The following is a 23,597-nucleotide window of genomic DNA, read 5'->3' on the forward strand; positions in this document are numbered from 1 at the left end:
GACGTGTCCGACATCAATATAGGAAAGGGTTCTTTACAGTTACAGTGGCCAAGCTATGGAGTGCCCGACCCCAAGAGGTAGTGATGGCAGATACAATGTCCGCATTTACAAAAAGGGGAGATGATTATTTACTGACGAATGGCATTGAGGGTTATAGTTAATCAAGAATGACGGGTAATTTATTGAGAAGGTTGAACCTGATGGACCGGGGTCTTTTCTCAACCTATGTAACAAGACGTATGAGAGGCTCTTACCATTCACTGATGGGGGTTTCTGGGGTCCACTTGTCATTCCACCAGATCTTTCCTGAAAAGATCCCACAAGACATCAGGAAAAAGATAAAACAACCCTAGATTATCCTACGTCACAGACCCCTAGAAGACATGACCCACTCGCAGGGACCTACCTGATAATCCAGGGGGACATTTCGCTTTTCCGCAGGACAATCCTGGGGATATAGAGGACTGGGACATCTCTCTAGTAGATTTCTCGGACTGAACCAATCTATAGGAAATAAACACAGTGACTGAATACATTGTTTATATATGGTGATTAGATGATGGGTGAATCTGGGTGATCCTCAAACTGGGTCTTTCTACCATAATCAAAGAAGGTCTCCTCTTACCGAGTGATGTGAGGGGCTGGTAGTCCTCCATCATGACCTCCTCGTACAGATCCTTGTGTTCTTCTACATACTCCCACTCCTCCATGGAGAAATAGACAGCGACGTCCTGACACCTTATAGGAACCTGACACACACAATGATACAGTCATTACCCAGACTCCTCCAGTGATCCTACGGTATAATTTCCCAGCATTCCCAGCAGCGTCACCTCTCCAGTCAGAAGCTCCGCCATCTTGTGGAGAAGTTCTAGGATCTTCTGCTTATTGTTCCTCTCATGTATCCGGGAGTGAGGAGCGGGCTCTATGATGGGGCTCCGGCTCCATCCTCCTGACTCATGACTGCTGGGGGCCACACAGTCCCCCGATGTCTTCTTCACTATTGTGTAGTCCTGTGTATGGAGAGAGACACTTTAAGGGTCTGCCAGCAAATATCACTCCTTAAAACATCTGACCGTTATATAAAGACAAGTATAGAAGTGTAAAGACACCAGAGGGGATGGTCTTAAAGGTTCAGTGACCGAATAAAACCCATTGTAATTCCTCCAGAGCCGTGATCGCAAGTGTCCAGGACCCTGCACCGAATACCCCCCCCCCCCCACCACCCCCAGCTCTAAATTACAGATATAGCTGTCTCCTGGTTCCTGCCGTCATCTTCTATGTTTCTATATAGAGGTCAGACTAGTGGTAGAAATCCTCAACCCCAGGACAGACTCCGGCCATGTGATTCTCCTCCTGCCGTCATCTTCTATGTTTCTATATAGAGGTCAGACTAGTGGTAGAAATCCTCATCTCCAGGACAGACTCCGGCCATGTGATTCTCCTCCTGCTGCCATCATCTTCTATGTATCTATATAGAGGTCAGACTAGTGGTAGAAATCCTCATCTCCAGGACAGACTCCGGTCATGTGATTCTCCCCCTGCCGTCATCTTCTATGTGTCTATATAGAGGTCAGACTAGTGGTAGAAATCCTCGTCTCCAGGATAGACTCCGGCCATGTGATTCTCCTGCCGTCATCTTCTATGTTTCTATATGGAGGTCAGACTAGTGGTAGAAATACTCATCTCCAGGACAGACTCCGGCCATGTGATCCTCCTGGTTCCTGTGCGCCTTCTCCTCCTGGTTCCTGTGCGCCTTCTCCTCCTGGTTCCTGTGCGCCTTCTCCTCCTGGTTCCTGTGCGCCTTCTCCTCCTGGTTCCTGTGCGCCTTCTCCTCCTGGTTCCTGTGCGCCTTCTCCTCCTGGTTCCTGTGCGCCTTCTCCTCCTGGTTCCTGTGCGCCTTCTCCTCCTGGTTCCTGTGCGCCTTCTCCTCCTGGTTCCCGTGCGCCTTCTCCTCCTGGTTCCCGTGCGCCTTCTCCTCCTGGTTCCCGTGCGCCTTCTCCTCCTGGTTCCCGTGCGCCTTCTCCTCCTGGTTCCTGTGCGCCTTCTCCTCCTGGTTCCTGTGCGCCTTCTCCTCCTGGTTCCTGTGCTCCTTCTCCTCCTGGTTCCTGTGCTCCTTCTCCTCCTGGTTCCTGTGCTCCTTCTCCTCCTGGTTCCTGTGCTCCTTCTCCTCCTGGTTCCTGTGCTCCTTCTCCTCCTGGTTCCTGTGCTCCTTCTCCTCCTGGTTCCTGTGCTCCTTCTCCTCCTGGTTCCTGTGCTCCTTCTCCTCCTGGTTACAACGGGACTACTTACTATTCTCATTACTCTACATAACTATTAGGGTATGTTCACACGGCGGGGGTCCGTAACGGCTGAAATTACGGGGATGTTTCAGCCTGAAAACATCCCCGTAATTTCAGCCATACCGACATGTGCAGGCGCTTGAACGCCGCGTCAATTACGGCCGTAATTAGCGCTGCTATTCATTGGAGTCAATGAATAGCGGCTCCAATTACGGCCAAAGAAGTGACAGGTCACTTCTTTGACGCGGGCGTCTATTTACGCGCCGTCTTTTGACAGCGGCGCGTAAATATACGCCTCGTGTGAACAGACAAACGTCTGCCCATTGCTTTCAATGGGCAGATGTTTGTCAGCGCTATTGAGGCGCTATTTTCGGGCGTAATTCGGGGCAAAAACGCCCGATTTACGTCCGTAAATAGGCCGTGTGAACATACCCTTACACATAACTGACCATATTGCTGGCTGACCACTTCTTCCCGTTAATTGGAAGGTCTCGTAGATGGTATACAGGACTCAGGCTTCTTCCTCTTATGTGTGACTTGTTACATAATACAATAAAGAACATAGAAATATAGAAACGTTTACCTCTCCGCTCAGCAGGTAGATGATCTCCAGGGTGAAGTTTAATATTCTTGTGGTCACCTCATTGCTGTCCTTGTCCATCATTGGTGGGTCATTCAGGACAAAGAACGTTCTGGATGAGAACATGGATCCTCTGGAGGTTGTAGTACTGCAGGCGTCTTTATGAGAAGAGGAGAGAATAATACAGGAGACGACATCATGTGTGAAATACAGAACATCACTTATTGAGAGAAACCGGTTCTCCGAGCCTCCACCACATGGAATAAAGGCGCATGACCGGCACCGATAATTATACACCGAATATATCAAATGTCTGATACATGCAGGTCACACCTCAGGGACACACCTCATCCGATCAACCTGATGATGTGCCCTCCATATCGAGGCGGAGTATATACGGAGCCGAGGCCATGGACGTGCGCGATTAATTACTTCTATGAAAGTTGCAGAAACGGCAGAGCAGACAATGAAGACCGGACACATGGCCGATACCAGGAGGTATTGTGGCGCTACCCTGTACCAGAAACTACACTGCACTGCTACACCAACGCCTCTATCCTGTGCCAGTCACTGCACCAACGCCTCTACCCTGTGCCAGTCACTACATCAACGCCTCTATTCTGTGCCCATTCATTTTAAAATACAATATTACACCAACAAGGCTCCATACAGTGCGGAACCTCCTTATTTCTCGGTCTACTACCCGTGCTCTACATTCTGCCAATGTCCTAAAACTAACAAAATCTCCAAAACCTCAACCTCCTATTCTGGTCTCTAGGACTTCTCACATATAACACGTGTCATGTCACCGGCAGCCTCTCTCCTCACATATAACACGTATCATGTCACCGGCAGCCTCTCTCCTCACATATAACAACATGTCACCGGCAGCCTCTTTCCTCACATGTAACACGTCACCGGCAGCCTCTCTCCTCACATGTAACATGTCACCGGCAGCCTCTCTCCTCACATATTACACGTGTCATGTCACCGGCAGCCTCCCTCCTCACATATAACACGTCACCGGCAGCCTCTCTCCTCACATATAACACGTCACCGGCAGCCTCTCTCCTCACATATAACATGTCACCGGCAGCCTCTCTCCTCACATATAACACGTCACCGGCAGCCTCTCTCCTCACATATAACAACTATAACAACATGTCACCGGCAGCCTCTTCCCTCACATGTAACACGTCACCGGCAGCCTCTCTCCTCACATATAATACGTCACCGGCAGCCTCTCTCCTCACATATAACATGTGTCATGTCACCGGCAGCCTCTCTCTCCTCACATGTGTCATGTCACCGGCAGCCTCTCTCTCCTCACATGTAACACGTCACCGGCAGCCTCTCTCCTCACATATTACACGTGTCATGTCACCGGCAGCCTCCCTCCTCACATATAACGTCACCGGCAGCCTCTCTCCTCACATATAACACGTCACCGGCAGCCTCTCTCTTCACATATAACACGTCACCGGCAGCCTCTCTCCTCACATATAACACGTCACCGGCAGCCTCTCTTATTCACATATAACACGTCACCGGCAGCCTCTCTCCTCACATATAACACGTCACCGGCAGCCTCCCTCCTCACATAGAGCATGTCACCGGCAGCCTCTCTCCTCACATATAACACGTCACCGGCAGCCTCTCTCCTCACATATAACACGTCACCGGCAGCCTCTCTCCTCACATATAACATGTCACCGGCAGCCTCTCTCCTCACATATAACATGTCACCGGCAGACTCTCTCCTCACATATAACATGTCACCGGCAGCCTCTCTCCTCACATATAACTCGTCACCGGCAGCCTCTCTCCTCACATCTAACACGTCACCGGCAGCCTCTCTCCTCACATATAAAATGTTACCGGCAGCCTCTCTCCTCACATATAACACGTCACCGGCAGCCTCTCTCCTCACATATAACACGTCACCGGCAGCCTCTCTCCTCACATATAACACGTCACCGGCAGCCTCTCTCCTCACATATAACACCTGTCATGTCACCAGCAGCCTCTCTTCTCACATATAACACGTGTCATGTCACCGGCAGCCTCTCTCCTCACATAAAACATGTCACCGGCAGCCTCTCTCCTCACATATAACATGTCACCGGCAGCCTCTCTCCTCACATATAACACGTCACCGGTAGCCTCTCTCCTCACATATAACACGTCACCGGCAGCCTCTCTCCTCAAATATAACATGTCACCGGCAGCCTCTCTCCTCACATATAACACCTGTCATGTCACCAGCAGCCTCTCTCCTCACATATAACATGTCACCGGCAGCCTCTCTCCTCACATATAACATGTCACCGGCAGCCTCTCTCCTCACATATAACATGTCACCGGCAGCCTCTCTCCTCACATATAACATGTCACCGGCAGCCTCTCTCCTCACATATAACCGGCAGCCTCTCTCCTCACATATAACATGTCACCGGCAGCCTCTCTCCTCACATATAACACGTCACCGGCAGCCTCTCTCCTCACATATAACCGGCAGCCTCTCTCCTCACATATAACATGTCACCGGCAGCCTCTCTCCTCACATATAACACGTCACCGGCAACCTCTCTCCTCACATATAACACGTCACCGGCAGCCTCTCTCCTCACATATAACACGTCACCGGCAGCCTCTCTCCTCACATATAACACGTCACCGGCAGCCTCTCTCCTCACATATAACCAGCAGCCTCTCTCCTCACATATAACACGTCACCGGCAGCCTCTCTCGTCAAATATAACATGTCACCGGCAGCCTCTCTCCTCACATATAACACGTCACCGGCAGCCTCTCTCCTCACATATAACACGTCACCGGCAGCCTCTCTCCTCACATATAACACGTGTCACCGTCAGCCTCTCTCCTCACATATAACAAGTCACCGGCAGCCTCTCTCCTCACATATAACACGTCACCGGCAGCCTCTCTCCTCACATAGAACAGGCAGCCTCTCTCCTCACATATTACCGGCAACCTCTGTCCTCACATATAACATGTCACCGGCAGCCTCTCTCCTCACATATAACACGTCACCGGCAGCCTCTCTCCTCACATATAACCAGCAGCCTCTCTCCTCACATATAACCGGCAGCCTCTCTCCTCACATATAACACGTCACCGGCAGCCTCTCTCCTCACATATAACACGTCACCGGCAGCCTCTCTCCTCACATATAACACGTCACCGGCAGCCTCTCGCCTCACATATAACACGTCACCGGCAGCCTCTCTCCTCAAATATAACACGTCACCGGCAGCCTCTCTCCTCACATATAACACGTCACCGGCAGCCTCTCTCCTCACATATAACCGGCAGCCTCTCTCCTCACATATAACACGTCACCGGCAGCCTCTCTCGTCAAATATAACATGTCACCGGCAGCCTATCTCCTCACATATAACACGTCACCCGCAGCCTCTCTCCTCACATATAACACCTGTTATGTCACCAGCAGCCTCTCTCCTCACATATAACATGTCACCGGCAGCCTCTCTCCTCACATATAACACGTCACCGGCAGCCTCTCTCCTCACATATAACACGTCACCGGCAGCCTCTCTCCTCACATATAACACGTAACCGGCAGCCTCTCTCCTCACATATAACACGTAACCGGCAGCCTCTCTCCTCACATATAACACGTCACCGGCAGCCTCTCTCCTCACATATAACACGTCACCAGCAGCCTCTCTCCTCACATATAACATGTCACCGGCAGCCTCTCTCCTCACATAAAACATGTCACCGGCAGCCTCTCTCCTCACATATAACATGTCACCGGCAGCCTATCTCCTCACATATAACCGACAGCCTCTCTCCTCACATATAACCGGCAGCCTCTCTCCTCACATATAACCGGCAGCCTCTCTCCTCACATATAACCGGCAGCCTCTCTCCTCACATATAACCGACAGCCTCTCTCCTCACATATAACCGGCAGCCTCTCTCCTCACATATAACACGTCACCGGCAGCCTCTCTCCTCACATATAACACGTCACCGGCAGCCTATCTCCTCACATATAACACGTCACCGGCAGCCTCTCTCCTCACATATAACATGTCACCGGCAGCCTCTCTCCTCACATAAAACATGTCACCGGCAGCCTCTCTCCTCACATATAACACGTGTCATGTCACCGGCAGCCTCTCTCCTCACATATAACACGTCACCGGCAGCCTCTCTCCTCACATATAACACGTCACCGGCAGCCTCTCTCCTCACATATAACATGTCACCGGCAGCCTCTCTCCTCACATATAACACGTCACCCACCGGCAGCCTCTCTCCTCACATATAACACGTCACCGGCAGCCTCTCTCCTCACATATAACACGTCACCGGGGGCCTCTCTCCTCACATATAACATGTCACCGGCAGCCCCTCTACTCACATATAACACGTGTCATGTCACCGGCAGCCTCTCTCCTCACATATAACACGTCACAAGCAGCCTCTCTCCTCACATATAACACGTCACCGGCAGCCTCTCTCCTCAAACAACACGTCACCGGCGGCCTCTCTCCTCACATATAACAGGACACCGGCAGCCTCTCTCCTCACATATAACACGTCACCGACAGCCCCTCTCCTCACATATAACACGTCACCGGCAGCCTCTCTCCTCACATATAACATGTCACCGGCAGCCTCTCTCCTCACATATAACATGTCACCGGCAGCCTCTCTCCTCACATATAACATGTCACCGGCAGCCTCTCTCCTCACATATAACACGTCACCGGCAGCCTCTCTCCTCACATATAACACGTAACCAGCAGCCTCTCTCCTCACATATAACATGTCACCGGCAGCCTCTCTCCTCACATATAACACGTAACCGGCAGCCTCTCTCCTCACATATAACACGTCACCGGCAGCCTCTCTCCTCACATATAACACGTCACCAGCAGCCTCTCTCCTCACATATAACATGTCACCGGCAGCCTCTCTCCTCACATATAACACGTCACCAGCAGCCTCTCTCCTCACATATAACACGTCACCGGCAGCCTCTCTCCTCAAACAACACGTCACCGGCGGCCTCTCTCCTCACATATAACATGTCACCGGCAGCCTCTCTCCTCAAATATAACATGTCACCGGCAGCCTCTCTCCTCACATATAACATGTCACCGGCAGCCTCTCTCCTCACATATAACATGTCACCGGCAGCCTCTCTCCTCACATATAACCGGCAGCCTCTCTCCTCACATATAACATGTCACCGGCAGCCTCTCTCCTCACATATAACACGTCACCGGCAACCTCTCTCCTCACATATAACACGTCACCGGCAGCCTCTCTCCTCACATATAACACGTCACCGGCAGCCTCTCTCCTCACATATAACACGTCACCGGCAGCCTCTCTCCTCACATATAACCAGCAGCCTCTCTCCTCACATATAACCGGCAGCCTCTCTCCTCACATATAACACGTCACCGGCAGCCTCTCTCCTCAAATATAACATGTCACCGGCAGCCTCTCTCCTCACATATAACACGTGTCATGTCACCGGCAGCCTCTCTCCTCACATATAACATGTCACCGTCAGCCTCTCTCCTCACATATAACACGTCACCGGCAGCCTCTCTCCTCACATATAACACGTCACCGGCAGCCTCTCTCCTCACATATAACACGTCACCGGCAGCCTCTCTCCTCACATATAACATGTAGCATGTCACCGGCAGCCTCGCTCCTCACATATAACACGTGTCATGTAACCGGCAGCCTCTCTCCTCACATATAACACGTCACCGGCAGCCTCTCTCCTCACATATAACATGTCACCGGCAGCCTCTCTCCTCACATATAACACGTCACCGGCAGCCTCTCTCCTCACATATAACCGGCAGCCTCTCTCCTCACATATAACCGGCAGCCTCTCTCCTCACATATAACACGTCACCGGCAGCCTCTCTCCTCACATATAACACGTCACCGGCAGCCTCTCTCCTCACATATAACACGTCACCGGCAGCCTCTCCTCACATATAACACATGTCATGTCACCGGCAGCCTCTCTCCTCACATATAACATGTCACCGGCAGCCTCTCTCCTCACATACAACACGTCACCGGCAGCCTCTCTCCTCACTTATAACACGTCACCGGCAGCCTCTCTCCTCACATATAACACATGTCATGTCACCGGCAGCCTCTCTCCTCACATATAACATGTCACCGGCAGCCTCTCTCCTCACATACAACACGTCACCGGCAGCCTCTCTCCTCACATATAACACGTCACCGGCAGCCTCTCTCCTCACATATAACCGGCAGCCTCTCTCCTCACATATAACACGTCACCGGCAGCCTCTCTCCTCACATATAACATGTCACCGGCAGCCTCACTCCTCACATAGAACACGTGTTATGTAACCGGCAGCCTCTCTCCTCACATATAACACGTCACCGGCAGCCTCTCTAGTCACATATAACACGTGTCACCGGCAGCCTCTCTCCTCACACATAGCACGTGTCATGTCACCGGCAGCCTCTCTCCTCACATATAACAAGTCACCGGCAGCCACTCTCCTCACATATAACACGTCACCGGCAGCCTCTCTCCTCACATATAACACGTCACCGGCAGCCTCTCTCCTCAAATATAACACGTCACCGGCAGCCTCTCTCCTCACATATAACACGTCACAGGCAGCCTCTCTCCTCACATATAACACGTCACCGGCAGCCTCTCTCCTCACATAGAACATGTCACCGGCAGCCTCTCTCCTCACATATAACATGTAGCATGTCACCGGCAGCCTCGCTCCTCACATATAACACGTGTCATGTAACCGGCAGCCTCTCTCCTCACATATAACACGTCACCGGTAGCCTCTCTCCTCACATATAACATGTCACCGGCAGCCTCTCTCCTCACATATAACACGTCACCGGCAGCCTCTCTCCTCACATATAACACGTCACCGGCAGCCTCTCTCCTCACATATAACATGTCACCGGCAGCCTCTCTCCTCACATATAACACGTCACCGGCAGCCTCTCTCCTCACATATAACACGTCACCGGCAGCATCTCTCCTCACATATAACACGTCACCGGCAGCCTCTCTCCTCACATATAACACGTCACCGGCAGCCTCTCTCCTCACATATAACACATGTCATGTCACCGGCAGCCTCTCTCCTCACATATAACACATGTCATGTCACCGGCAGCCTCTCTCCTCACATATAACACATGTCATGTCACCGGCAGCCTCTCTCCTCACATATAACACATGTCATGTCACCGGCAGTCTCTCTCCTCACATATAACACATGTCATGTCACCGGCAGCCTCTCTCCTCACATATAACACATGTCATGTCACCGGCAGCCTCTCTCCTCACATATAACATGTCACCGGCAGCCTCTCTCCTCACATACAACACGTCACCGGCAGCCTCTCTCCTCACTTATAACACGTCACCGGCAGCCTCTCTCCTCACATATAACACGTGTGATGTCACTGGCAGCCTCTCTCCTCACATATAACATGTCACCGGCAGCCTCTCTCCTCACATATAACACGTCACCGGCAGCCTCTCTCCTCACATATAACACATGTCATGTCACCGGCAGCCTCTCTCCTCACATATAACATGTCACCGGCAGCCTCTCTCCTCACATATAATACATGTCATGTCACCGGCAGCCTCTCTCCTCACATATAACACGTCATGTCACCGGCAGCCTCTCTCCTCACATATAACATGTCACCGGCAGCCTCTCTCCTCACATATAACATGTCACTGGCAGCCTCTCTCCTGACATATAACACGTGTGATGTCACCGGCAGCCTCTCTCCTCACATATAACACGTGTCATGTCACCGGCAGCCTCTCTCCTCACATATAACACGTCACCGGCAGCCTTTCTCCTCACATATAACACGTGTCATGTCACCGGCAGCCTCTCTCCTCACATATAACACGTGTCATGTCACCGGCAGCCTCTCTCCTCACATATAACACGTCACCGGCAGCCTCAATCCTCACATATAACACGTCACGGGCAGCCTCTATCCTCACTTATAACACGTCACCGGCAGCCTCTCTCCTCACATATAACACGTCACCGGCAGCCTCTCTCCTCACATATAACACGTCACTGGCAGCCTCTCTCCTCACATATAACACGTGTCATGTCACCGGCAGCCTCTCTCCTCACATATAACACGTCACCGGCAGCCTCAATCCTCACATATAACACGTCACCGGCAGCCTCTATCCTCACATATAACACGTCACCGGCAGCCTCTCTCCTCACATATAACATGTTACAGGCAGCCTCTCTCCTCACATATAACACGTGTCACCGGCAGCCTCTCTCCTCACATATAACACGTCACCGGCAGCCTCTCTCCTCACATATAACACGTCACCGGCAGCCTCTCTCCTCACATATAACACGTGTCATGTCACCGGCAGCCTCTCTCCTCACATATAACACGTCACCGGCAGCCTCTATCCTCACATATAACACCTCACCGGCAGCCCCTCTCCTCACATATAACACGTCACCGGCAGCCTCTCTCCTCACATATAACACGTCACCGGCAGCCTCTCTCCTCACATATAACACGTCACAGGCAGCCTCTCTCCTCACATATAACACGTGTCACCGGCAGCCTCTCTCCTCACATATAACACGTGTCATGTAACCGGCAGCCTCTCTCCTCACATATAACACGTCACCGGCAGCCTCTCTCCTCACATATAACACGTCACCGGCAGCCTCTCTCCTCACATATAACCGGCAGCCTCTCTCCTCACATTTAACACGTGTCATGTCACCGGCAGCCTCTCTCCTCACATATAACACGTCACCGGCAGCCTCTCTCCTCACATATAACACGTCACCGGCAGCCTCTATCCTCACATATAACACGTCACCGGAAGCCTCTCTCCTCACATATAACACGTCACCGGCAGCCTCTCTCCTCACATATAACACGTCACCGGCAGCCTCTCTCCTCACATATAAGACGTCACCGGCAGCCTCTCTCCTCACATATAACACGTCACCGGCAGCATCTCTCCTCACATATAACACGTCACCGGCAGCCTCTCTCCTCACATATAACACGTCACCGGCAGCCTCTCTCCTCACATATAACACATGTCATGTCACCGGCAGCCTCTCTCCTCACATATAACACGTCACCGGCAGCCTCTCTCCTCACATATAACACGTCACCGGCAGCCTCTCTCCTCACATATAACACATGTCATGTCACCGGCAGCCTCTCTCCTCACATATAACATGTCACCGGCAGCCTCTCTCCTCACATATAACATGTCACCGGCAGCCTCTCTCCTCACATATAACACGTGTCATGTCACCGGCAGCCTCTCTCCTCACATATAACACGTCACCGGCAGCCTCTCTCCTCACATATAACACGTGTCATGTCACGGGCAGCCTCTCTCCTCACATATAACACGTCACCGGCAGCCTCTCTCCTCACATATAACACGTCACCGGCAGCCTCTCTCCTCACATATAACACGCGTCGTCACCGGCAGCCTCTCTCCTCACATATAACACGTGTCATGTCACCGGCAGCCTCTCTCCTCACATATAACACGTGTCACGTCACCGGCAGCCTCTCTCCTCACATATAACACGTGTCATGTCACGGGCAGCCTCTCTCCTCACATATAACACGTCACCGGCAGCCTCTCTCCTCACATATAACACGTGTCATGTCACCGGCAGCCTCTCTCCTCAAATATAACACGTGTCATGTCACCGGCAGCCTCTCTCCTCACATATAACACGTGTCATGTCACCGGCAGCCTCTCTCCTCACATATAACACATGTCATGTCACCGGCAGCCTCTCTCCTCACATATAACACGTCACCGGCAGCCTCTCTCCTCACATATAACACATGTCATGTCACCGGCAGCCTCTCTCCTCACATATAACACGTCACCGGCAGCCTCTCTCCTCACATATAACACGTCACCGGCAGCCTCTCTCCTCACATATAACACGTCACCGGCAGCCTCTCTCCTCACATATAACACGTCACCGGCAGCCTCTCTCCTCACATATAACACGTCACCGGCAGCCTCTCTCCTCACATATAACACGTCACCGGCAGCCTCTCTCCTCACATATAACACGTCACCAGCAGCCTCTCTCCTCACATATAACACGTCACCGGCAGCCTCTCTCCTCCAACAACACGTCACCGGCGGCCTCTCTCCTCACATATAACAGGACACCGGCAGCCTCTCTCCTCACATATAACATGTCACCGACAGCCCCTCTCCTCACATATAACATGTCACCGGCAGCCTCTCTCCTCACATATAACACGTCACCCGCAGCCTCTCTCCTCACATATAACACCTGTCATGTCACCAGCAGCCTCTCTCCTCACATATAACATGTCACCGGCAGCCTCTCTCCTCACATATAACACGTCACCGGCAGCCTCTCTCCTCACATATAACATGTCACCGGCAGCCTCTCTCCTCACATATAACACGTAACCGGCAGCCTCTCTCCTCACATATAACACGTCACCGGCAGCCTCTCTCCTCACATATAACATGTCACCGGCAGCCTCTCTCCTCACATATAACATGTCACCGGCAGCCTCTCTCCTCACATATAACACGTCACCGGCAGCCTCTCTCCTCACATATAACCGGCAGCCTCTCTCCTCACATATAACATGTCACCGGCAGCCTCTCTCCTCACATATAACACGTCACCGGCAGCCTCTCTCCTCACATATAACACGTCACCGGCAGCCTCTCTCCTCACATATAACACGTCACCGGCAGCCTCTCTCCTCACATATAACCAGCAGCCTCTCTCCTCACATATAACCGGCAGCCTCTCTCCTCACATATAACACGTCACCGGCAGCCTCTCTCCTCAAATATAACATGTCACCGGCAGCCTCTCTCCTCACATATAACACGTGTCATGTCACCGGCAGCCTCTCTCCTCACATATAACATGTCACCGTCAGCCTCTCTCCTCACATATAACACGTCACCGGCAGCCTCTCTCCTCACATATAACACGTCACCGGCAGCCTCTCTCCTCACATATAACACGTCACCGGCAGCCTCTCTCCTCACATATAACACGTCACCGGCAGCCTCTCTCCTCACATATAACATGTAGCATGTCACCGGCAGCCTCGCTCCTCACATATAACACGTGTCATGTAACCGGCAGCCTCTCTCCTCACATATAACATGTCACCGGCAGCCTCTCTCCTCACATATAACACGTCACCGGCAGCCTCACTCCTCACATATAACACGTCACCGGCAGCCTCTCTCCTCACATATAACATGTCACCGGCAGCCTCTCTCCTCACATATAACACGTCACCGGCAGCCTCTCTCCTCACATATAACCGGCAGCCTCTCTCCTCACATATAACCGGCAGCCTCTCTCCTCACATATAACCGGCAGCCTCTCTCCTCACATATAACCGGCAGCCTCTCTCCTCACATATAACACGTCACCGGTAGCCTCTCTCTTCACATATAACACGTCACCGGTAGCCTCTCTCCTCACATATAACCGGCAGCCTCTCTCCTCACATATAACACGTCACCGGCAGCCTCTCTCCTCACATATAACACGTCACCAGCAGCCTCTCTCCTCACATATAACCGGCAGCCTCTCTCCTCACATATAACACGTCACCGGCAGCCTCTCTCCTCACATATAACATGTCACCGGCAGCCTCGCTCCTCACATATAACACGTGTCATGTAACCGGCAGCCTCTCTCCTCACATATAACACGTCACCGGCAGCCTCTCTCCTCACATATAACACGTGTCACCGGCAGCCTCTCTCCTCACACATAGCACGTGTCACCGGCAGCCTCTCTCCTCACATATAACATGTCACCGGCAGCCTCGCTCCTCACATATAACACGTGTCATGTAACCGGCAGCCTCTCTCCTCACATATAACACGTCACCGGCAGCCTCTCTCCTCACATATAACACGTGTCACCGGCAGCCTCTCTCCTCACATATAACACGTGTCACCGGCAGCCTCTCTCCTCACATATAACAAGTCACCGGCAGCCTCTCTCCTCACATATAACACGTCACCGGCAGCCACTCTCCTCACATATAACACGTCACCGGCAGCCTCTCTCCTCACATATAACACGTCACCGGCAGCCTCTCTCCTCAAATATAACACGTCACCGGCAGCCTCTCTCCTCACATATAACACGTCACAGGCAGCCTCTCTCCTCACATATAACACGTCACCGGCAGCCTCTCTCCTCACATATAACATGTAGCATGTCACCGGCAGCCTCGCTCCTCACATATAACACGTGTCATGTAACCGGCAGCCTCTCTCCTCACATATAACATGTCACCGGCAGCCTCTCTCCTCACATATAACACGTCACCGGCAGCCTCTCTCCTCACATATAACACGTCACCGGCAGCCTCTCTCCTCACATATAACACATGTCATGTCACCGGCAGTCTCTCTCCTCACATATAACACATGTCATGTCACCGGCAGCCTCTCTCCTCACATATAACATGTCACCGGCAGCCTCTCTCCTCACATATAACACGTCACCGGCAGCCTCTCTCCTCACATATAACACGTCACCGGCAGCATCTCTCCTCACATATAACACGTCACCGGCAGCCTCTCTCCTCACATATAACAAGTCACCGGCAGCCTCTCTCCTCACATATAACACGTCACCGGCAGCCTCTCTCCTCACATATAACATGTCACCGGCAGCCTCTCTCCTCACATATAACATGTCACCGGCAGCCTCTCTCCTCACATAGAACACGTCACCCGCAGCCTCTCTCCTCACATAGAACACGTCACCCGCAGCCTCTCTCCTCACATATAACATGTCACCGGCAGCCTCTCTCCTCACATAGAACACGTCACCCGCAGCCTCTCTCCTCACATATAACACCTGTCATGTCACCAGCAGCCTCTCTCCTCACATATAACATGTCACCGGCAGCCTCTCTCCTCACATATAACACGTCACCGGCAGCCTCTCTCCTCACATATAACATGTCACCGGCAGCCTCTCTCCTCACATATAACATGTCACCGGCAGCCTCTCTCCTCACATATAACACGTCACCGGCAGCCTCTCTCCTCACATATAACATGTCACCGGCAGCCTCTCTCCTCACATATAACACGTAACCGGCAGCCTCTCTCCTCACATATAACACGTCACCGGCAGCCTCTCTCCTCACATATAACACGTCACCAGCAGCCTCTCTCCTCACATATAACACGTCACCGGCAGCCTCTCTCCTCAAACAACACGTTACCGGCGGCCTCTCTCCTCACATATAACATGTCACCGGCAGCCTCTCTCCTCAAATATAACATGTCACCGGCAGCCTCTCTCCTCACATATAACATGTCACCGGCAGCCTCTCTCCTCACATATAACATGTCACCGGCAGCCTCTCTCCTCACATATAACATGTCACCGGCAGCCTCTCTCCTCACATATAACGCGTCACCGGCAGCCTCTCTCCTCACATATAACCGGCAGCCTCTCTCCTCACATATAACACGTCACCGGCAGCCTCTCTCCTCACATATAACACGTCACCGGCAGCCTCTCTCCTCACATATAACACGTCACCGGCAGCCTCTCTCCTCACATATAACCAGCAGCCTCTCTCCTCACATATAACCGGCAGCCTCTCTCCTCACATATAACACGTCACCGGCAGCCTCTCTCCTCAAATATAACATGTCACCGGCAGCCTCTCTCCTCACATATAACACGTGTCATGTCACCGGCAGCCTCTCTCCTCACATATAACATGTCACCGTCAGCCTCTCTCCTCACATATAACACGTCACCGGCAGCCTCTCTCCTCACATATAACACGTCACCGGCAGCCTCTCTCCTCACATATAACACGTCACCGGCAGCCTCTCTCCTCACATATAACATGTAGCATGTCACCGGCAGCCTCGCTCCTCACATATAACACGTGTCATGTAACCGGCAGCCTCTCTCCTCACATATAACATGTCACCGGCAGCCTCTCTCCTCACATATAACACGTCACCGGCAGCCTCACTCCTCACATATAACACGTCACCGGCAGCCTCTCTCCTCACATATAACATGTCACCGGCAGCCTCTCTCCTCACATATAACACGTCACCGGCAGCCTCTCTCCTCACATATAACCGGCAGCCTCTCTCCTCACATATAACCGGCAGCCTCTCTCCTCACATATAACACGTCACCGGCAGCCTCTCTCCTCACATATAACACGTCACCGGCAGCCTCTCTCCTCACATATAACATGTCACCGGTAGCCTCTCTCCTCACATATAACCGGCAGCCTCTCTCCTCACATATAACACGTCACCGGCAGCCTCTCTCCTCACATATAACCGGCAGCCTCTCTCCTCACATATAACACGTCACCGGCAGCCTCTCTCCTCACATATAACATGTCACCGGCAGCCTCGCTCCTCACATATAACACGTGTCATGTAACCGGCAGCCTCTCTCCTCACATATAACACGTCACCGGCAGCCTCTCTCCTCACATATAACCGGCAGCCTCTCTCCTCACATATAACCGGCAGCCTCTCTCCTCACATATAACCGGCAGCCTCTCTCCTCACATATAACATGTCACCGGTAGCCTCTCTCCTCACATATAACCGGCAGCCTCTCTCCTCACATATAACACGTCACCGGCAGCCTCTCTCCTCACATATAACCGGCAGCCTCTCTCCTCACATATAACACGTCACCGGCAGCCTCTCTCCTCACATATAACATGTCACCGGCAGCCTCGCTCCTCACATATAACACGTGTCATGTAACCGGCAGCCTCTCTCCTCACATATAACACGTCACCGGCAGCCTCTCTCCTCACATATAACCGGCAGCCTCTCTCCTCACATATAACCGGCAGCCTCTCTCCTCACATATAACCGGCAGCCTCTCTCCTCACATATAACATGTCACCGGTAGCCTCTCTCCTCACATATAACCGGCAGCCTCTCTCCTCACATATAACACGTCACCGGCAGCCTCTCTCCTCACATATAACCGGCAGCCTCTCTCCTCACATATAACACGTCACCGGCAGCCTCTCTCCTCACATATAACATGTCACCGGCAGCCTCGCTCCTCACATATAACACGTGTCATGTAACCGGCAGCCTCTCTCCTCACATATAACACGTCACCGGCAGCCTCTCTCCTCACATATAACACGTCACCGGCAGCCTCTCTCCTCACATATAACATGTCACAGGCAGCCTCTCTCCTCACATGTAACACGTGTCACCGGCAGCCTCTCTCCTCACATATAACACGTCACCGGCAGCCTCTCTCCTCACATATAACACATCACCGGCAGCCTCTCTCCTCACATATAACACGTCAAAGGCAGCCTCTCTCCTCACATATTACACGTGTGATGTCACCGGCAGCCTCTCTCCTCACATATAACACGTCATCGGCAGCCTCTCTCCTCACATATAACCGGCAGCCTCTCTCCTCACATATAACCGGCAGCCTCTCTCCTCACATATAACATGTCACCGGCAGCCTCTCTCCTCAGATATAACACGTCACCGGCAGCCTCTCTCCTCACATATAACACGTCACCGGCAGCCGCTCTCCTCACATATAACACGTGTCATGTCACCGGCAGCCTCTCTCCTCACATATAACACGTGTCATGTCACCGGCAGCCTCTCTCCTCACATATAACACGTCACCGGCAACCTCTCTCCTCACATATAACACATCACCGGCAGCCTCTCTCCTCACATATAACACGTCACCGGCAGCCTCTCTCCTCACATATAACATGTCACCGGCAGCCTCTCTCCTCACATATAACACGTCACCGGCAGCCCCTCTCCTCACATATAACATGTCACAGGCAGCCTCTCTCCTCACATATAACACGTGTCACCGGCAGCCTCTCTCCTCACATATAACACGTCACCGGCAGCCTCTCTCCTCACATATAACACATCACCGGCAGCCTCTCTCCTCACATATAACACGTCAAAGGCAGCCTCTCTCCTCACATATTACACGTGTGATGTCACCGTCAGCCTCTCTCCTCACATATAACACGTGTGATGTCACCGGCAGCCTCTCTCCTCACATATAACACGTCACTGGCAGCCTCTCTCCTCACATATAACACGTCACCGGCAGCCTCTCTCCTCACATATAACCGGCAGCCTCTCTCCTCACATATAACCGGCAGCCTCTCTCCTCACATATAACATGTCACCGGCAGCCTCTCTCCTCAGATATAACACGTCACCGGCAGCCTCTCTCCTCACATATAACACGTCACCGGCAGCCGCTCTCCTCACATATAACACGTGTCATGTCACCGGCAGCCTCTCTCCTCACATATAACACGTGTCATGTCACCGGCAACCTCTCTCCTCACATATAACACGTCACCGGCAGCCTCTCTCCTCACATATAACACGTCACCGGCAGCCTCTCTCCTCACATATAACACGTCACCGGCAGCCTCTCTCCTCACATATAACACGTCACCGGCAGCCTCTCTCCTCACATATAACACGTCACCGGCAGCCTCTCTCCTCACATATAACCGGCAGCCTCTCTTCTCACATATAACCGGAAGCCTCTCTCCTCACATATAACACGTCACCGGCAGCCTCTCTCCTCACATATAACACGTCACCGGCAGCCTCTCTCCTCACATATAACACGTCACCGGCAGCCTCTCTCCTCACATATAACACGTCACCGGCAGCCTCTCTCCTCACATATAACACGTCACCGGCAGCCTCTCTCCTCACATATAACACGTCACCGGCAGCCTCTCTCCTCACATATAACACGTCACCGGCAGCCTCTCTCCTCACATATAACACGTCACCGGCAGCCTCTCTCCTCACATGTCACCGGCAGCCTCTCTCCTCACATGTCACCGGCAGCCTCTCTCCTCACATATAACACGTCACCGGCAGCCTCTCTCCTCACATATAACACGTCACCGGCAGCCTCTCTCCTCACATATAACACGTCACCGGCAGCCTCTCTCCTCACATATAACACGTCACCAGGCGCCTCTCTCCTCACATATAACACGTCACCGGCAGCCTCTCTCCTCACATATAACACGTCACCGGCAGCCTCTCTCCTCACATATAACATGTCACCGGCAGCCTCTCTCTTCACATATAACACGTCACCGGCAGCCTCTCTCCTCACATATAACACGTCACCGGCAGCCTCTCTCCTCACATATAACATCTCACCGGCAGCCTCTCTCCTCACATATAACACGTCACCGGCAGCCTCTCTCCTCACATATAACACGTGTCATGTCACCGGCAGCCTCTCTCCTCACATATAACACTTCACCGGCAGCCTCTCTCATCACATATAATACGTCACCGGCAGCCTCTCTCCTCACATATAACAGGTCACTGGCAGCCTCTCTCCTCACATATAACACGTCACCGGCAGACTCTCTCATCACATATAATACGTCACTGGCAGCCTCTCTCCTCACATATAACACGTGTCATGTCACCGGCAGCCTCTCTCCTCACATATAACACGTGTCATGTCACCGGCAGCCTCTCTTCTCACATATAACCGGCAGCCTCTCTCCTCACATATTACCGGCAGCCTCTCTCCTCACATATAACACGTCACCGGCAGCCTCTCTCCTCACATATAACACGTCACCGGCAGCCTCTCTCCTCACATATAACACGTGTCATGTCACCGGCAGCCTCTCTCCTCACATATAACACGCGTCATCGGCAGCCTCTCTCCTCACATATAACACGTCACCGGCAGCCTCTCTCCTCACATATAACACGTCACCGGCAGCCTCTCTCCTCACATATAACACGTCACCGGCAGCCTCTCTCCTCACATATAACACGTGTCATGTCACCGGCAGTCTCTCTCCTCACATATAACACGTCAAAGGCAGCCTCTCTCCTCACATATTACACGTCACCGGCAGCCTCTCTCCTCACATATAACACGTCACCGGCAGCCTCTCTCCTCACATATAACACGTCACCGGCAGCCTCTCTCCTCACATATAACACGTCACCGGCAGCCTCTCTCCTCACATATTACACGTCACCGGCAGCCTCTCTCCTCACATATTACACGTCACCGGCAGCCTCTCTCCTCACATATAACACGTCACCGGCAGCCTCTCTCCTCACATATAACACGTCACCGGCAGCCTCTCTCCTTACATATAACACTAGTCATGTCACCGGCAGCCTCTCTCCTCACATATAACACATCACCGGCAGCCTCTCTCCTCACATATAACACGTCAAAGGCAGCCTCTCTCCTCACATATTACACGTGTGATGTCACCGTCAGCCTCTCTCCTCACATATAACACGTGTGATGTCACCGGCAGCCTCTCTCCTCACATATAACACGTCACTGGCAGCCTCTCTCCTCACATATAACACGTCACCGGCAGCCTCTCTCCTCACATATAACCGGCAGCCTCTCTCCTCACATATAACCGGCAGCCTCTCTCCTCACATATAACATGTCACCGGCAGCCTCTCTCCTCAGATATAACACGTCACCGGCAGCCTCTCTCCTCACATATAACACGTCACCGGCAGCCGCTCTCCTCACATATAACACGTGTCATGTCACCGGCAGCCTCTCTCCTCACATATAACACGTCACCGGCAACCTCTCTCCTCATATATAACACGTCACCGGCAGCCTCTCTCCTCACATATAACACGTCACCGGCAGCCTCTCTCCTCACATATAACATGTCACCGGCAGCCTCTCTCCTCACATATAACACGTCACCGGCAGCCTCTCTCCTCACATATAACACGTCACCGGCAACCTCTCTCCTCACATATAACACGTCACCGGCAGCCTCTCTCCTCACATATAACACGTCACCGGCAGCCTCTCTCCTCACATATAACATGTCACCGGCAGCCTCTCTCCTCACATATAACACGTGTCATGTCACCGGCAGCCTCTCTCCTCACATATAACACGCGTCATCGGCAGCCTCTCTCCTCACATATAACACGTCACCGGCAGCCTCTCTCCTCACATATAACACGTCACCGGCAGCATCTCTCCTCACATATAACACGTCACCGGCAGCCTCTCTCCTCACATATAACACGTCACCGGCAGCCTCTCTCCTCACATATAACAAGTCACCGGCAGCCTCTCTCCTCACATATAACACGTGTCATGTCACCGGCAGTCTCTCTCCTCACATTTAACACATGTCATGTCACCGGCAGCCTCTCTCCTCACATATAACATGTCACCGGCAGCCTCTCTCCTCACATATAACATGTCACCGGCAGCCTCTCTCCTCACATAGAACACGTCAAAGGCAGCCTCTCTCCTCACATATTACACGTCACCGGCAGCCTCTCTCCTCACATATAACACGTCACCGGCAGCCTCTCTCCTCACATATAACACGTGTCATGTCACCGGCAGCCTCTCTCCTCACATATAACACGTGTCATGTCACCGGCAGCCTCTCTCCTCACATATAACACGTCACCGGCAGCCTCTCTCCTCACATATAACACGTCACCGGCAGCCTCTATCCGCACATATAACACGTCACCGGCAGCCTCTCTCCTCACATATAACACGTCACCGGCAGCCTCTATCCTCACATATAACACGTCACCGGCAGCCTCTCTCCTCACATATAACACGTCACCGGCAGCCTCTCTCCTCACATATAACACGTCACCAGCAGCCTCTCTCCTCACATATAACACGTCACCGGCAGCCTCTCTCCTCACATATAACACGTCACCGGCAGCCTCTCTCCTCACATATAACACGTCACCGGCAGCCTCTCTCCTCACATATAACACGTCACCGGCAGCCTCTCTCCTTACATATAACACTAGTCATGTCACCGGCAGCCTCTCTCCTCACATATAACACGTCACCGGCAGCCCCTCTCCTCACATATAACATGTCACAGGCAGCCTCTCTCCTCACATATAACACGTGTCACCGGCAGCCTCTCTCCTCACATATAACACGTCACCGGCAGCCTCTCTCCTCACATATAACACATCACCGGCAGCCTCTCTCCTCACATATAACACGTCAAAGGCAGCCTCTCCTCACATATTACACGTGTGATGTCACCGTCAGCCTCTCTCCTCACATATAACACGTGTGATGTCACCGGCAGCCTCTCTCCTCACATATAACACGTCACTGGCAGCCTCTCTCCTCACATATAACACGTCACCGGCAGCCTCTCTCCTCACATATAACCGGAAGCCTCTCTCCTCACATATAACCGGCAGCCTCTCTCCTCACATATAACATGTCACCGGCAGCCTCTCTCCTCAGATATAACACGTCACCGGCAGCCTCTCTCCTCACATATAACACGTCACCGGCAGCCGCTCTCCTCACATATAACACGTGTCATGTCACCGGCAGCCTCTCTCCTCACATATAACACGTGTCATGTCACCGGCAGCCTCTCTCCTCACATATAACACGTCACCGGCAACCTCTCTCCTCACATATAACACGTCACCGGCAGCCTCTCTCCTCACATATAACACGTCACAGGCAGCCTCTCTCCTCACATATAACACGTGTCACCGGCAGCCTCTCTCCTCACATATAACACGTCAC

At 52.4% G+C, this 23,597-nt stretch overlaps 1 protein-coding gene across 1 annotated transcript in view; it reads right to left on the bottom strand.

Moving 5' to 3' along the window:
* Positions 1–254: 254 nt before the first annotated feature.
* LOC142708469 (gastrula zinc finger protein XlCGF66.1-like) overlaps positions 255–23,597 on the bottom strand; it is a gene marked incomplete at its 3' end in the record, with an annotated part of 65,510 nt that continues 42,167 nt past the window's right edge. The window contains exons 2-6 of the mRNA XM_075848395.1: positions 2,866–3,020; positions 834–1,013; positions 626–749; positions 407–504; positions 255–306 (exon numbers count right to left, since the gene is read on the bottom strand). Of these exons, the coding sequence (XP_075704510.1) occupies positions 255–306; positions 407–504; positions 626–749; positions 834–1,013; positions 2,866–2,988 (577 nt within the window). The remainder of the gene's footprint in view (positions 307–406; positions 505–625; positions 750–833; positions 1,014–2,865; positions 3,021–23,597) is intronic.

The sequence above is a fragment of the Rhinoderma darwinii genome, unplaced genomic scaffold (assembly GCF_050947455.1).
Source record: "Rhinoderma darwinii isolate aRhiDar2 unplaced genomic scaffold, aRhiDar2.hap1 Scaffold_3947, whole genome shotgun sequence".
Taxonomy (NCBI): Eukaryota; Metazoa; Chordata; class Amphibia; order Anura; family Rhinodermatidae; genus Rhinoderma; species Rhinoderma darwinii.